The 17,937-nt window shown below is 42.9% G+C and overlaps 1 protein-coding gene across 1 annotated transcript; it reads left to right on the top strand.

Annotated features, from left to right (window-relative positions):
- The first annotated feature begins 235 nt into the window (after window positions 1-235).
- ZBTB8B (zinc finger and BTB domain containing 8B) lies at window positions 236-13,110 on the top strand. The gene is made up of 3 exons (XM_010976067.3): window positions 236-1,223; window positions 9,354-9,532; window positions 12,540-13,110. Exons 1-3 carry the CDS (start codon window positions 236-238, stop codon window positions 12,855-12,857), a joined length of 1,485 nt encoding a protein of 494 aa, XP_010974369.2. The 3' UTR covers window positions 12,858-13,110.
- Window positions 13,111-17,937: the final 4,827 nt, after the last annotated feature.

The following is a 17,937-nucleotide window of genomic DNA, read 5'->3' as shown; positions in this document are numbered from 1 at the left end:
ATACGGTTACCTATAGTTGTTTTTGAACAGTTAACCCAGTTAGACAACTTTTGATTTTTGTTAGATCCCAAACAGCTCATATTATAGACATTATTGAACCAGGGTTTTTAGAAGAATTAAAAGGAAAAAAAAATGAACATTTTATTTGTAAGGTGGGGATAAGTGAATTAACCGAAAAAAAAAAAATCTTGGCAGAGATCCACAGTACTCCCGCGCGGCAGCAGCTGGTGGAGAAATGGAGATGCAATCCTATTATGCCAAGCTCTTGGGGGAGTTGAATGAACAGCGACAGAGGGATTTTTTCTGTGACTGCAGCATCATTGTGGAAGGGCGGATCTTCAAGGCCCACAGAAACATCTTGTTTGCCAACAGTGGCTACTTCCGAGCCCTGCTCATTCACTATATCCAGGACAGCGGGCGGCACAGCACCGCCTCCTTGGACATTGTCACCTCCGACGCCTTCTCCACCATCTTAGACTTCCTCTATTCTGGGAAACTGGATTTGTGTGGGGAGAACGTGATTGAAGTTATGTCGGCTGCCAGCTACCTGCAGATGAACGACGTGGTGAACTTCTGCAAGACGTACATCAGATCATCCCTTGACATCTGCCGAAAGATGGAGAAGGAGGCTGCTGTGGCCGCAGCAGTGGCGGCGGCAGCGGCGGCGGCGGCGGCAGCGGCTGCAGCAGCGGCTCATCAGGTGGACAGTGGAAGCCCCAATTCAGGCAGGGAAGGGACTTCCTGTGATATCAAGAGCTTGGTCTCTCCAGCTGAGGGGGAAGAGAGTATGGACAGTCCAACAGAGTCCTCCTGTGGTGACTGCAGAGGCTGCCACCCTCTGGAACTGGTGGCGAAAGACAGCCAGGGCAGTGGCTCAGGGGACAGTGACCTCCTGATCCTGCCCAAACAGATAGAGCCCAAGGTGGAGTTCAATGCCGACGAAGTGGAGGTGGAGGCTGGGGGACAGCTGCAGAAGTATGCTGCCCCACTGAGCCTGGCCCACGTGGAGGAGGCTTTGCCCAGTGGCCCGGCTGTTGACTTGGCTTATAGTAACCACCACGTGAAGCAATTCCTGGAGGCACTCCTGCGCAACAGTGCCATCCAGAGCAAAGAGGATGCGGACAATCACTTTCCTCGCAGTTTGGAGGGAAGGCCAGATGGTGTGGGCGTAGCCATGAGTTCCATGATGGATGCGCAGACTGACTGGTATGGAGAGGACTCAGGTGAGCTCCATGAGCATCCATCATCTTTGCCTGTCATTTAGCTTGTGTGCCTTATGGTCTCCCGCCATCATCCTCATCATCGTCATAGTCACTACCATCATCACTTCTGCCACCATTATCACCACATTATCGCTGCCACCACTGCCAATAGGTATTAATTGAGTACCTGCTGTGTGCAGGGCATTGCCTCTTCCTCTATGTTTGTCTTTTACCTCTACAACTAGAGTATAAGCATGCTGAGTGCAGTTTGGGGACATGGAAAGAACCTGTTCTCTTCTACTAACTAGCAGGGGGACCTTGGTTAAGGTCCCCTTCTTTGAACCCATTTTGTTCAGAAGATTATCACCCTCACTTTGCCTTTCTCACAGGGTTGAGGACCAAATGAAAAGGTCCTCACCTATGATAACATGTTCTATACTCCTTTGTGTCAACCATGGTTACTGACACATGTAGACACTCAGGTAACATGTCATACTTGATGGTGTCATCTACTTGAGAATATTTTAGAGTTGGATTTGGTGTCCTGAGAGCAGATTTCTTATGTTATTTGGTAGGTTTTTGTGTTTTAAGAGAAGTTAGTTGTTTGCCTGAACATTTCTGAGAGATGAGTTAAAGTGGTTAACTCTTCTTAACAAATGAGATGATTGTGTTGTAAATTGTTTTGTAGGCGATAGAAATAGACTTGGCTGTCACCTTACTGGTGACAGTACCCTATGGCTTCTAGAATCTCAAGCCAAGAAATTAATGAGTCACATTTCTAATTCACCGTTCAGTATTGAGCAGCGAAACTCGATCACGTTAAGGGAAGATCAGCTGCTTTTATTCACTACTAAATAGCTGTCTTGAGACTTTTTTTTTAAACAGGAGAAAATCAAACAAAAGTTTAATAACATATACATATAGGAGAGACCCAGGAAAACTGAAACTGTCTTGAGACTTTTTTTGTTGTTGTTTTGTTTTTTGAGGGGAAGTAATTAGGTTTATTTATTTATTTATTTAATGGATGTAATGAACCCAGGACCTCGTGCATGCTAAGCACGCACTCTACCTGAGCTATTCCCTCCCCCGAGACTTTTTAATTTCACTTAAAAAAAAAAACAAAACAAGAATGCTCTGATTGTCTGATTAAAACCTGAAAAACTTGAAAATACTGTTTCTGGTCCTCAGAGACAATGGCTTAACCAGCATTTACAAGGTAGTGGCTGTTTTCAGTGAACACAGTATGGGAACTTGTTCGAATCTAATTCCCATGTGTATAGAAGCACTTCACTGACTGTGTCTGCCATTTTCCATCCATTAGATCCTCATAATGCCCCGTGAACTTGGCAGAGGATGTGTGGAGAAACTGAGACCCAGAGGGTTTAGTGCATTTCTTAAGAATGCAGAGGGTGGGGTAGCTCAGTGGTAGAGTGCATGCTTGACATGTACAAGGTCCTGGGTTCAATCCCCAGTGCCTCCATTGAAAATTTAAAAAAAAAAGTTAAAAAAAAAAAAAAGAATGCCGAACTGGTGAGTGACACAGCTAAAGCCAGAAACTCGGGCTGGCTTCACTTCACTCATAAAGCAAAGTGCGAAGGCAGCACAAGCTGGTAGAGGATTTCAGTACATTGGTTTCATCTCTCAACCCCCTGCCTATAAGCCCAAGTATCAACAAATAGTAATTGAGCTCTACACCACTTTCACCCAAGTCCATCTGTCAGTCTATAAAGCCAGTTTTCCAACTACAGGGGCCTGTGATAGCAGGGCAGCCACCCTGGCCACTGGTCATGCTGTTGTCTGCCAGGTTTTGGTTCCATTCACATGGCTCTAGGGTAAATTTATTACAAGTGCCAAGGCACAGAGTAGGACTGATTTGTTTGGTCATTCATTTATTTGCTCAAGTATTTGAGCACCTTGCTTGTGAAGATACAGAGATAAATCAGGCATAGATCCAGCTCTCAAAGAACTGAGGGTGTTCTTAGAGGAGCGAAGACGTGAAAATAGCACCACATGGTAAAAAGGTATTAGGGCTGGAAGACAGATGGAGGTGTGAGTTTCACAGCAGTCCAAAAGCAGAACTGGCTTCCTACTGGTAGATTAGAGAGGCTTCATGAAAGTGGCATCTGAGTACTCACTACTATATATAAAATAAACAACAGGCACTTACTATATAATACAGGGAACTAGACCCAATATTTTGTAATAACTATAATGGAAAAGAATCTGAAAGAGAATGTATATGTGTGTATGTATATATATCTGAATCACTTCGTTGCATACCTGAAACTAACACAATGTGGTAAATCAATTATTATATTTAAATTTAAAAAAATGTGGCATCTGAGGTTAAGAAGAGAAGACAGAGGGAGAAACTGGAATCAGATCATGGAAAACTTTAAATGCTAAGAGGTGAGGTGCTATCTGTAGGCACAGAGGAATTTTTGGTAGATTCTGAGTTTGGGAGTGGACGAGAGAGATTAATTTGGCTTTAGCACAAGATGGTGCAGAGATGGGCGGCCAGGGCAGGGAGATGGTCGGGAGGCTGTCATCATAGTTCTGGATTCACGTTGCTCATCCCTGACATTAGTAGCCACTATCAGAGCATATGGACCTCTTATAATCTCTGTTCCCCTGGACCTCCCAACCCCAGCTCTTCCCATCACTTCTTGAAAAGTTTTTTATGTTGGCCACCTCCACTATTTTACTCCCCATTCTTTTCTCAGCCCACTGTGGTCTGGCTCCCACCCCCACCTCCCACCCACTCCTGAAACCACTGTTATGAGGTCAGCTCTACATTTCCAGAGCTGATCCAATGAATGATTTTTAGGTATTACCTTAATTGACCTCTCTTGGTAGTTAACTCTGATCTTTCTTTCTTGAAATACTTTCTTCCCCTGGCTTCTGACACCAGAAGTACCCACTGCTCTTACCTCTGCCCGTTCCTTCCCAGCCTTATCATGGGGTCGTTAAGTATCAGTGTGTCAGCATTCCACCATTGCCTTGCTTCTTTAACATCTTATCATTTCTGTTCATTCATTTCTTTGACAGAAATTTGTTGAGCACTTACTATATGTCAGGTACTGTTCATCACAGTGAACAAAAGATAGTCCTTGTCCACACAGAGCTGACACTCTAGTGTAGGGAGCCGGACAATAAACAAACAAATACATGTATAGTATGAAGAAGAGCTGGAGCAGGGGAATGGTTGGTAGAGAGAGGAGGGCTGCTGTTTTATTTAATGTTGACCAGGAAGGTCTTTCTAACAAGTTGTCTTTAAGCAGAAACCTTGAGTAAGACCACAAACTGTACAGTTATCAGGGAGAACATTCCAGGCAGAGGGAAGAGCAAGATGCAAAGGCCCAGGTGTGGGATCACACTTGGCGAGTGAACAAAAGGAACAGAAGGATGCTGGTGTGGCTGCAATGGAGTCAGATGGTGATGGTTGGATGGATTCAAAGTGCAACCAGAACACAGCTGTGTATTTTTTTCCCAATGATGTTAGCTTGCCTTGTTTCACCTACACAATAGGCAGAGAGTTATATTTAACTAGATGAATGCGGATAGAGGGAGATAGTGGACCAAGGCAGTTGAAGGTGTATGCGAAGGAGTGATTTCATTGATGGACTATAGGCACTAAATTGGGGAAAGAGGGGAATGAGGATCGAGGAGGGGAAGGGCAGTAAAATGATGATATAGTCTATGGCTGGGGCATCCCAGTGGAGAAGGAACACTATGGGGGTAAGCTGGAAGGATGCAAGATGGTGATTGGAAAGTGGGGTGTTTGAAATGTGGGTTATGGAGTGAATACAGTTATTGGCAATATCTAGGTATGGGGCCATGATTCTCATCCCTCTCTCTACATTAGACAGGGAAGGGTGCTTTAAAAATATGATGCCTGGGCCCCACCTTATCCATTTGCTTGGGACGGGGATTGGACATCAGTATTGTTTTTAATTTTAAGCTTCCCAGGTTATTCTAATACGCAGGCAGAACTGAGAGCTCTTTGTGTAGGATTGGATGGCTGAGGTGGAGTAGAGGACAAGGTCTGTGGAAGAAAGGAAGTCAAGGAACAGAGAGGTCAGGGTGTTGGAAGGGTCATTTTCAATTCATATCAAGAATTATGCCAGGTGTCGTGCCTGGAGGCAAGGTGATCAAACCTCCAAGGAATGAGCAGACGACTGGGGGCTCCTGGATGACTAACCGGGGTGAGTAGCAGTATCATCTGGTGGTATGAGCTTCAAAAGATCTTTGGGTTTTTAAGGAAGGAGGAAGGGACAGTGGTCTGGAGATGACAGTGAAGTACCCTTCTCTGTCCAGGGTGTCAAGGCAATGAGATAAGGGAAGCAGGGTGCTTGCGGGACAGCCAGGCCTCAGTTAAAACAACCACTCCAGTCTGCTGAGGACTCTCTAAACTATCTTCTTCCCTTCTTTCTCTGAGCTCCACATTTATCTGTCTGACCCAGCTATTGCCCCCATGGATGCTCTGAGCCTGCCTCAAACATCATAAAATCCAAACTGACCTCCTCATTCATCCCGTACCTGGTTTTCCTCCCAAGTTCCCTGCCTCGTTTATTCCACCATCTCCTACCAAGTCAGCTAACCCAGAATCAGTGTCATTTAGAATCTTCTCCTTCCCTGCTCTCTCCTCCCCAGTGTGGTCATCGACTACTGTTAATTTTACTTCTCAAACCTATCTCCTCCTCCCTACCTCCACAGCCATGGCTTTAATTCATGTTATCACTCACCCCCTCCTACCTGGACTTCCTGCCTTTAATCTTGCCTCTCTTAAATCCTTCCCCTGCATTATCCCCAGAGGGGTCCTTTAAAATTCAAGTCTCATCATGTACCTTCCCTGCTTAAAACCCTAGATGGTTAGAGAACACAGTCCAAGTTCCTTAACATGTCAACATCACAAAGGCAGGGATTTTTGGTGTCTTTTCTATCCACTGCTGTAGCCACAGGGCCTAGAACACAACCTGACACAGAGTAGGTACCCAGTATGAATTTGTTGAATAAATGCATGAATGTGACCTTTACAAGGAAGATCTTGCCTTTTTTTTTCATTCCTTATTCTTCTCCACTCTGCTTTATATTCCATATTCTCATTTACCTCTGTTCCTAAGCATGTTTTGTTCCTCTGCCTGAGACACCTTTCTGTTTCTTGAACTCCCAGTAACTCCTATTCATCCTTTAAAACCTTGCTTGGGGGTAGGATATAGCTCAGTGGTAGAGTGTGTTCTTAGCATGCACAAGGTCCTGGGTTCAATCCCCAGTACCTCCATTTAAAAAAATAAATAACCTAATTATCTCCCCCTTAAAATTAATTAATTAAAAACAAAAACAAACTTTGCTCAAAGGTCACTTCTCCTGTGAAACCTTCTCTGAACTCCAAGAGAGAATTCATTACTTTCTTGTGTGCATTTCTCCATCACTTTGAACCTTGCATGTGTGACGTTATATTGTATAAATTTGTTTACATATCTTTCTCTCCTGCTAGACATAACTTCTTGAGTGAGGAAACAGGTGTCTTGGTAAAGATGAACCTTGACATAGAGCCTCTTGTGTAACAGGCATTCAAGTGAGCTGTTGTTTTGGGAGAATCTGATTATAAGAGAGGAAGGAAAGTGTTGCAATAATTCATACTTTTCTGATGGGGAAATAGTCAACAGTTGTTTTTTTCCAGGGATTAACACTGGACCCATTTTACTTAATGTTTTTGCAGATAATCGAGAAGAAGGTTATAGTATAGTGCCAGGCTGATGGGGATAAATCATGGGAAGAGGCCATGGTGCCAAAGGAGTGAGCATCTCAGCACCAATGTGATCAGTGAGAAATAAACAATCCAACATGTGTGTCCAGTGCTGAGCCATGAGCTCCCTCTTTTATTCTGGGAAGCAGATTTTGGAGTCACTATAGATTATGCAAGATGTTAGATATCATCAGGGTGGGAACTAGAAACTAAAGAGAAAAATCCCCACCCTTACATGGGGATGTTGGGTTCTCACTGTCAATTCAGCTTGCCATACTTTTGGCAGCACCTCTGGAAAGGTAAAGCCCAGTTAGGTGTCCTGAGAAGGTCCAGGAGAAAAGGAGTTACTCCAGTATTGAGAGAGACCCCAAGAGCCTGGTCAGCTTGATCAGGAAAGAAACACCGAGGCAATAATGATGGTGACAAAAATGGCTGACATTTATGAGAGCTGACTATGTACCAGCTGCTGTGCTGTAGACATTACCCCATTTCATTCTTACCACAATCCTATTGTTATGGAAACGACAGGCCAGCCAAGAAACAAACACCACTCGGAGGGTTGGAGTACTCAGATGTATTATGCCGGTGGGCTCAGAGGGCTTCTGCTCTGAAGCTCTGAGTACCTCCAAGACGTGCACGTGAGGTTTTATAGAGTTAAGTACGAGCTTGGGGTATTCGGCCAATAGGCATGGAACAGCTTTAGCAGCATCATTATCACAAAAGTGGAGGCAGGGAGGCAGCAAACCAACATCCCAAAGCCAGATATATCTCTTTGAAAATCCAGCTGGCTAGCAAAAAAAACATGAACAGGGAATCAGCAAACCAACACTAATTAACTTAGATTTACGAGTTAGTCCGGCAGAACTCAGATCAGTATTCCGATACTTAGATTTGTGAGTTATCTTGTTAGCCCAACCTGGCTTTTCTTGTTAGCCCAGCCCGGCTTTTCTTTCACATTCTTAGACTTGTGAGTTATCTTGTTAGCCCATCCCAACTTTTCCTTCACACTATGAGGTGGGAACTATCATCCCTATTTTACAGATGAGTAAGGTAAAGCACAGAGAAGTCAAGTGAGATGTCCAAGGTCACACAGCTAGTAAGTGGTAGAGCCAGGACTTGAACCCAGGTTTCTGTGCCTGGAAAGCTTGAATTACTAGTGCCTTCATATAAGATATGATGTAATCAAAGTCCGTAAAATCCTGAAGGGCATGGAGAGAGGAGACAAATCTTGGAACATGGCCAAAGGGTAACTCAGGAAACTTGAAAGGATCAGTTTCTGTACATGTGAGTGATAATCATGTTGTCACCTTAGTGGTTGTATGAACAAGGTGAAAAAATAAAAGAATTGGAAAAAGATTTCAGTGACTTTTTAGATATTTGATGATTTCAGATATATAGAGTTAATATGAATTCCGAACAATGTAGGGTCTGCATCAGAGCAAACCTCTTCTAGACATGCCTGGAAGCTATTCCTAGGAGCTACTGTCAAAGAAATCATGAATCCTGGTCCATCCATCATAACAGAGTTTTTTCAAACATTTGAGAGTCATGAGGTCAATTCAGGAGGTCTGTATTAGTCAACTCAAGCAGCCATAATAGAATACCCCAGACTAAGTAGCTTCAACAACAGAAGTTTGTTTTCTCACGGTTTTGGAGGCTCAGAGTGCAAGATCAAGGTGCCAGCAGGGTTGGTTTCCAGCGAGAGCTCTTTTCCTGGCTTGCAGACGACTGTCTTCTTGCTGGTCCTCACATGAAATTTCCTCTGCACAAGTAGGGAGAGAAAACCATCTCTGGTATCACTTCCTCTTCTTATAAGGACAGCAGTCCTATCAGATTGAGCTCTACCCTTACGGCTTCATTTAACCTTCATTAGCTCCTTAAAAACCCTGTCTTTATTTTTTTTTTATTTGTAAACTTTTTTTTTTAATTAAAAGCCCTGTCTTTAAATATAGTCACATTGGAGGTTATGGCTTCAATGTATGAATTTGGGGGGGATGCAATTCAGTCTATAACAGGGTCTCCTAAAATGAAATCAAGGAGAACAGACATTATCAGAGTGAGTATTATTTGGGGAAGCTTTTCAAGTTATCCACGTGCAGGTATGTGTGTTGTAAGGTTGTAATGTAAGCTATGTTTCTAACTGTGAACCACAGAGAAGTTTGAAAGCTGATGCTCTACAGCATTCCTTGCAGCCTTATATCAGAAGCCCGCTTTCTCCTCTGGCTGATTGGGAGCCAGGCAGAGTTGGAATCTTCAGACATTGTCTTGCTGTAGCTGCTGATAGTTGGGGTCCTTCCTCTCCATCTGGGCGGGTGGAATCCCCCTACTCTGGATCCCACCCATCAGAGGGTGGTGTTGCTGCTGCGTACAGTCCAGCTAAATCAATCCATTTGGTTCCCTAGGTGATGTGCTGGTGGTGCCCATCAAGCTGCACAAGTGTCCTTTCTGCCCCTACACTGCCAAACAGAAGGGCATCCTTAAGCGGCACATCCGCTCACACACAGGGGAGCGGCCCTACCCCTGTGAGACTTGTGGCAAGAGGTTCACTCGACAGGAGCATCTGCGGAGCCACGCGCTCAGCGTAAGTGTGGGAGCCGGCAGTCTTCTCAGGAGAGCCAGGGTGGTTCATGACATTTGTCTAATGTAAGGGTAAAGCCAGCCTGTCTTTCATTTCTCTGTCCACTGAGGTATTTTCAGAGAATTTAAAATATGTATTTCCACTACAAAGTTACAGCTGGGTTGGTAGCACTTAGAGAGAATTAAAATTTATATGGTAACAGACTAGTCTGCTTAGGAGGAAAGTCAAGAAAGTTCAGATCCTAGTCAGGGATGGCTGTCAAAAGGTAGAGAACATTGGGGCTTAGACAGGGGATTGTGAGTCTGTTCCCTCTGGTATGATGCCAAAGATAAGCTGCATCCTCAATTTCCCACCCAACCCGGGGTGAGGAAGAGGTATGCTGCTCATGAATAGAGCTATTTGTGGGCAGCAATGAGGACCCCTATCCAAGGGGATCTCCCCTCCTGCTGGCTGCCGCCTAGGTGTCTGTCTCCCATGTGAGCGGGTGATTGCCACCTGCTAAAAAGCATTCAGGCCATTTAGAAAGGCATTGCATTTAAGATCATCTTTGAGCAAGGCAATCCAGTCTTTGGAAAATCCAACATAAAAAATAGTTTGGACTTCAAAGGATGCTGTCAAGAATGTGAAAAGACAAGCCATAGAATGGGAGAAAATCTTGGTGAATCATTTATGTGCTAAGGATCAAATAATGAGAATACATAAAGAACTCTTACAATTCAACAATAAAAAGACAAGTAGCCCAATTAAACAATGGATGTGATAGACATTTCTCCAAAGAAGATAAACAAAAGGCCAATAAGCAAATGAAAAGCTACTCAGCATCATTAGGAAAATGCAAATCAAGGCCACAATGAAATGCCAGTTCACACCTACTAGGACTGCTATAATCAAAAAACAGAAAATAACAAAGTGTTGGCGAGGATGTGGAGAAACTGGAAACCTCATACATTGCTGGTGGGAATGTAAAATGGTGCAGTCATTGTGGAGAACAGTTTGGCAATTCCTCAAAAGGTTAAGCATAAAATTACCCTTAGGACCCAACAGTTTTACATGTGGGTATGTACCCAAGAGAACTGAACACATACATTCACACAAAAAGTTGTACACAGATGTTCACAGCAGCATGATTCATATTAAGTAAAAAAGTGGAAACAACCCAAATGTCCATCAATTGATGAATGAATAAACAAAATATGGTACATCCATATGATGAACTATTATTTAGCCTTAAAATGAAATGAAGTCCTGATACATGCTACAGCATGGGTTAACCTTGAAAGAATTATGCTACATGAAAGATGCCAGTCACAAAAGGCCACCTGTTATGTGATTCCATTTATATGAAATGTACAAAGTGGGCAGAGACCCATGGAGATAGGGAGTGGATTAGTTGTTACCAGTGGCTCGGGGCATGTGGGAATGGGAGAGGCATGACTGTAAATGGGCAGAGACTTTCTTTATGGAGTCATGAAAATGTTCTAGAATTAGACGGTGGTGATGGTTGTACAACCTGATAAGTATACTAAAGAGAACTGAATTGTATACTTTAAAAGGGTGAACTTTATGGTATGTGAATTATGGTTTTGAAAGAATCCAGATTTAAGATAAGTACCAGGTTACTGACTGCCTCAGCTGTCAGGGCTGGCCCCAGCACACTTGTCTGAGAATGGCCTTATCCCAGAGTCTTAAGTTTTTGTTTGTTTGTCTTTTTTCCCCCCCAAATTATATCTCCAGTCCATCTTGGCAGCAAGAGGTCCCTGGGTGCCTCTAAGATGTTTCATTGGTTGGAATCCTCATTCCCTCTATTTTTCCACTTTGTACTAGGTCCAGTCTACTGCAGCCCAAAGAGGTGGTAGTCAAAGGCCCCAATGGGGTGCAAGGGTCACATGCACACTCAGGTTGGCTCAAGTATTGGGGGTTTAGCATAGGAGGCCCAGAAGATGAGAAGCAGGGACATTGGTCAGGATGTAATGGCAAGTCCAGCAACCTGGGTATCATTTTTGGCCCTTCTCCTGCATCAGCCTCTCTCTGTCTCTGCCTCTTGTCTGTATCCTGTATCCAGAACTCTCTAAAAGAGAGGCTCTGATTGGTTCACAGACCCACTTTTGGCTAGAGTTCCTGAAGAGTGCACACATTAGAAAGACAGTTCCTTATACAGAGGGGACCCCTGGAGCTGCTGCCCTCACAAGGAGCTGCATGGGGTAGAAGATCAGGTTTTTTCTAGTATGCAAAGCTCTTTTCATAAGTAAGGAATGCATTTGTCAGTGAAAAAGTCAAAGGTGAAGCATCTGCTGGCATGTTTGGGGAATACACTGTCCGGCAAATCTACCTTCTTAATAACTAAACAAACCAAGGCACATAAGTAACCATGCCTAAAATCCTGATTGGTTCACTGAGTACCCTTTATGTGCCAGACACTAGGGTATAGTAACAAATGTGACAGAGGACAGAGAACATGAATGAGGATCGTCCCTGACCTCTTGGAGCATATCATCTAGTGAATTTTACCGATGATTTGTTAGAAATAAAACAAAGAAGTGGGGAGGGTATAGCTCAGTGGTAGAGCACGTGCTTAGCATGCACAAGGTCCTGAGTTCATTACCCAGTAGTTCCAGCAAAAATAAATAAACCTAATTCTCCACCCCCCTCTAAATAAATAAATAAATAAATAGTTAAAAAAAAAAAGTTAAAAAAAAAGGAAGAAGCATAGGTGAGACTATACCACTGGGGGATCTAATCTGGCCTGGAACATCAGAGAAGACTTCCTTGAAAGGCATTAGTAAGGGGGAAAAGGGTGGCAATGGGAAGGATGGCGCGCGTTCCACGCATGTCTGATGGCCCTGGAGTGGAAAGGACCTTGGTGAGGCTGAGGCTGTGGCAGAGAGAGCAAGCGGGAGGATGGTGAGAAATGAGGCTGGAGGCTCTGCCAGGGGCCATGTTGCATGGGGCCTTGAAGGCCATGGCTCAGTCCATTTTCTGTGACATTTACTGCGTCTGCTTGCGATTTTAGGTCCATAGATCCAACCGTCCAATCATCTGCAAGGGCTGCAGAAGAACCTTCACGAGTCACCTGTCGCCAGGGCTACGGCGCTTTGGGCTGTGTGACAGCTGCACCTGCATTGCAGACACACACGACGATGATGACGAATCGATGCCCATCAACCTCAGCCTGGTGGAGGCTTCATCCGAGAGCCAGGAAAAGAGCGACACAGACAATGACTGGCCAGTCTATGTGGAATCTGGTGAGGAAAACGAGCCCACCAGAGATGATTCTAGAGACAGACCCCAAATTGGGCCCAACCTGTCAGGTCGAGAGACGCTTACATAGCGGTCAGTTGGTGGAGAAGAATGTTTAGAATCTGTTCTTGTTAATTATGATTGAAAGCCACCCTTCATCCAGTTTTGTGGGACCTTGAGAGGACATCTTTTCACAGCTAATTATTTGCATTTCTGTTAGACTACATGGTGGAGGTTGGATTTTGTGACTGAAAGGATTAATGACTTTTTAGTGTGGTGCCCCTGGTTTGCGAAGGCTTTCTGAGTGAATTAAGGTCGTCCCTGGGGCCTCCCGTTTTTCCTGCTGTGCCACAAAGGCTGGTTTGGAGAAAGATAAGAAAATCTTCATGCTTGTTTTCACAGTGTCTCAATTCTCTGCATTCGTGTCATCAGCCCCTTTCTCTGAAAAGGTGGGCAAGAATATATTAAGTTTTGAGATCAGCCTTACCTCAGCCAAGCCTCTCCTAATGAATTCCATACTTTACTTTTCTTGGGAAGTATTAAGGAGAAAGCTTCACTGATATAAGGCAGGCAGGGCCATCTGGCTATATGACTGTAAAAGGAACTTTCTAAATCTAAGGTTGCAATTTTAAAGGCTGGGGGTGATTTATGTGCAGACAAGCATGGAAATGAGCTGAAATGCTCCTTATGTCACTCTGACTTGCCCTGTTGAATTAAATTTTAAGTTTACCCTAGGAAGGGAGCCTGTGAGCCCAGGTCTTGGTGGTTTCCCTGTCTGGCTTGGTATTTGACAATTCTGCACACACAAAATAGTCTGTTTTATGGTCATGAAAGAAGTCATTTGGGCAACACTAAAAATGCTCCCCTGCATTTTCTAGCCATTTCCAAGAGCCACTGCTGTGTACCCTGGAAATGGACCCCCGTTGACATTCTTTTACTTTGTTTATGAGTAAAACTTTAATTGGAGGGAAAGGGTAAGCCTGTATAAGTGAGTTGTATTTCTAAATTGTTTACCTTTTAAAAGATCCTCTGAAAGGCAAGGGGAAGTTAGGAGAAGAACAAGTTTTAAAACCAGTCTGCTTTTCACCCACTTTGCAGCCATACAATTATTCTAACAAGAGACTACTTCTTTAAAGGGCTAAAAAGCTGGAAATATAAGGATTAAAGATATTTAAGTCACTTAAATGATTTTGTCTTATGTTAAAATATCCAAAATGGATTTTAAAAAACCCCTTTTTCTTCCTTTAGTTTTAACTATAATTGAATTTCAAAAGGTGGTTAAAAAATCACTTTCCTTTCTGCCTCTTGAACCAAAAGAGATAATCAAAAACATTAAAAATTGGCTTGTAAATAAATGTTAGTCATTGAAGAGTTCAGAAGATGTTTACACTGTACATTTCAATAGAAGTTAGAACCCTAGGATGGCTCTGCTCAACTGTGGCCAGAGACAGCTGCTGTTCTGTGAATTCTTTGATCCTAATCCACACAGTAGGACCACACATTAGTCTACAGTAGATTGGAAATTTAAAAACCGGTCTTTTCCCAGAGATAGTTTGAAAATTGTTGTTCTAGATCAAGAGTTACACATTGAAAGTTAGCAAGGACAAGAAACACTTTTTTTTTTACCAGAAATTAAAATATTAGTGTTGCTTTAAAAGAGAGACCTTAGCAAAAGGGAAACCTAAATGGAGGTGTAGAAGATACACTTTGCAAGGAGTTGTGTCTGATATTTTGGCTATCTCTGTTTAAAGTATTTCTGATGTTTTAATATGACTTTTCTACCTCACAGTTCAACTCTCTGCCTACTTTCTCTGGCAGAGCAATGATCTTCTCTGGCGACTCCATGACCTATTCATATCACTGGGTGCAAAGTGAAAAATGTTACATTAGAGGGAGAAGGTATAGCTCAGTGGTAGAGTGGGTGCTTAGCATGCACGAGGTCCTGGGTTCAATCCCCAGTGCCTCCATTAAAAAAAAAGTTACATTAGAGATTTCATTCTAAGACAGTGATTTTCAACTGGGGGTGTTTTTGCCCCCAGAGGACAGATATCTGACAATGTCTGGAGACATTCTCCATCGTTACAACTCAGGGCAGAGTGCTGCTGGCATCATTAGGGTAGAGGCAGGGGATGCTGCTGAACATCCTACAATGCATAGGACGGCCCCTGCAACAGGGGGATCTAGTCCAAAATATCAAGAGTACCAAGGTTGAGAAACCAGCTGTAAGATAAAGCAGGATTTAAAAAATGATAACTTTAATGAGTGAACTTAATTTTGTGCTATATTTTAGGCTACCTTTTACATTCATAATATTAATATTAAGTTATGTTCCCACAAGTTTTGGAAAATAGTGGATTAGTTATGTTAGTTATATAGCTGAGGCCAGATTCTTTACAACTTGCCCAAGATCTGGTTAGGTTTGTGATGTGGAAACTTAGAAATTCCAATCTGATTCATACTGCCAGAATCATTTCTGGACTACGATCATGTTATTCAATTTTAAAGTGGCAAAATCATTGAGAGGAAAGCTTATATTTAAATGATTCTCTTTCTTCTGTAATGTCTTACATTATTGTGCCCCTGGTTAGCTGTTTGGAGTTTGTGGATTGGCACTGGGAATAACTGAATTTGGTTGCTGTATTCTGTCATTTTTAAAGGAGCAACTTCCTCTGTGTGGACTATCAGATCATAAACTGTCCTCAGTTTTTAAATTTATGTTCAGTATTTATGGCAGTCAGTGTTTATAATCTGCACAGTGTCTCTGAGGTTTAATTTGTGGAGTTGGTGATATTTTTATAAGTAAACTCACAGTTAGGCCCAATGCAGATCATTAGGAATTTAATTTATATCTGGCATCTTTCTGGTACATTCAATCCAAGTTCACCAAGGGGTCCTTTTGTCTGTCATGCAGACTATAAAGGGTATGATTAGGATTTTTTTGGAAGTCCTATTACATATGTTGCATGGATGGGAACAGGATTCTTACTTGCAGTGGAATTTTAAAATGGCATCCTTGGGAAGCTGTTTCTCTTAAGGGAAGGGGACAGGCTTTCATAGCAAGGGATGGAAAGGAATGTAAATAAGGCCTGTATCTGTAATAAATTTAGAAATGACATAGAGCATCGTGGCTTCTGGTCATTTGGCAGAAAGATGCCAATCTGATGTAAATATTTTGGTGGTCACTAGACTTTGAATGTTCCTTAGGAAAGCTATTGACCTAGTGGTCTGCAAAATGTTGTGAAATTGAGTATTCTGGAGGTTCAGAATATTATGATGAGTTTTGTTGTTGTTGTTGTTAACTGATGTTGTGATAAACCCCACAGAGAGAAAGGCAACAGGCAGGGCTGCATGCACTGATTCTGAGGGCAGTGGGGAAGACTGGAGTGGCCTTGGTCAACTGAATTCAAACTGTTTCAATTTGGACTTCTAGGTTTTTCTTGCGTGTCCTTTGTGCATTGACAATAGAACTGTCTCTGTGAAGTCTAGTGTAATGGGGTAGGGAGGGGCAAGGGGTTGGGGTGGGTGAGAAGTTCTATGACGCTCTGTCTTGAGCATTATCACTTCCTCTCGTTGCTGAACTCTTGTAGCTTGCTCTGTGCCTTCCCATGGTCACATTATCTTCTAACTCAAAAATGGGCACTTTACTCAGTTGCTTACGATAGGCAATGTTTTCACTGATTTTTGTTCCATATTTCCACCAAATATTGCTGTGTTCCTCAAACCTTTCATTTAAGCTCTGAAAACTTGAATTCTTTTCTTCAAATAATGCTTCTGTAGAGATAAATGAAAAGTTTTTTGTTTGGCAGGTGTAGTTTGGTTGGTTTCCAATATGTCCTAGTTTTAAAGATGACATTAACTCACACCATTGTGATCAGATGATATGGAACCTTCATAACTTGAGGAGGGCATTTAGCATGAGCTCTGACCCTCCAGATGGATAATTTTACTACTGCCAATTCTTCATGGACAACTGTGGTTTAGGGGAGCAATTTCTATATCTATCATTTGATTTTTTTCAGACCTCTAGTAGCATGTTAAAAATCAGTGGGGGTTAGGATTGGGATTATGTGCTTAGGTGAAGAAAGTTGAGCAGGAATAAGCTTGGGGATTTCAAAGGGAGGCATCAATTTGAGATAGATGTCTTAGTGATGTGTAATGGATGTGGATTAACTGTCATGCAGACTGTGAAAGGTATAATTAGGAATTTTTTTTTGGAAGCAAAAGAACATACTGGACAGTTTCACATCTTTCCACCATTCATACTCTCTGTGGAGCTTCTACTACCACCAGAAAAAGCAAGCAAATCAGACTGTAGTGCCCTCCAGGGGTCTACGTAGGCTCAAATGAATGTTCAGAAACATTCACACTCAAAAACTTCCATGTTAGACCCACTGAGAAGGGCATAGGATGGGAAGCACAGCTGGCCAGGAGGGCAGAGCCAGATGTTGCTCCTCTGTCAGAGTGCCTGCATCTGTCCATGTGGCTCAGCACAAGGAGACAGACCCACATCAGGCAAGTATGGGAGCTCTTCTGGCTTAAAAGCCTCTTGTCCCACGGGAGCAAGTACCTCTTATTAACAACTCCATAGAAATAGCTTCCAGGGTCCCTGCAAGAGACACGTGTATTCCGAGAGTCACTGTAGTGAGGGAAGCTCACAGCTGTGGCTTTCCATCAGGCATCTGTCGTTCTCCCAGTCTGGATGCTGTTTACCACTTTAGGGTCATTTCTACCATATGTAATGTCGCCTAGCAACATAGCTGATATACTACTCTTTATTAGGTTGCCAGGGGAACAGAGCTAGAAAGTTAACCCAAGGTCAAATTCTCACAAGGAAGGAGAAAAGGTTCTGTTAATCCTTTACCAAAGGATGTGCTGAGCAATTGCATAATAGATACTCTATCTAGTTTCTATAAAATGTAGCCAGAGGAATTTCCTATTAAAATATACCCCACACCAACTCATTTTTCCTCCCTTGAAGAGTATTCATTCTTTGTGCTTAGCTGTTTGTGCGTAGTACACTCTTTGCAAATGTTACTGAGGTATGTGTAAGAGTTGGATACATAGTCAAAATGGTCCCATCAAAATGTCTTGTATCCTTTGGTGCTACTCAAGAGTAGGCAGGTATAGTATGACATACTATAGGGACATCATTGAATGGAAATTTCTAGGCA

The sequence above is a fragment of the Camelus dromedarius genome, chromosome 14, assembly GCF_036321535.1.
Source record: "Camelus dromedarius isolate mCamDro1 chromosome 14, mCamDro1.pat, whole genome shotgun sequence".
NCBI lineage: Eukaryota > Metazoa > Chordata > Mammalia > Artiodactyla > Camelidae > Camelus > Camelus dromedarius.
This window is presented reverse-complemented; position numbering and strand designations above follow the sequence as displayed.

Bases quoted from the DNA above. Each gene is read 5' to 3' on its own strand.
- ZBTB8B (XM_010976067.3), top strand. From the start codon at position 236: ATGGAGATGCAATCCTATTATGCCAAGCTCTTGGGGGAGTTGAATGAA. The intron at 1,224-9,353 runs GTGAGCTCCATG...TTGGTTCCCTAG, and splicing joins CTGGTATGGAGAGGACTCAG to GTGATGTGCTGGTGGTGCCC. The intron at 9,533-12,539 runs GTAAGTGTGGGA...TTGCGATTTTAG, and splicing joins TGCGGAGCCACGCGCTCAGC to GTCCATAGATCCAACCGTCC.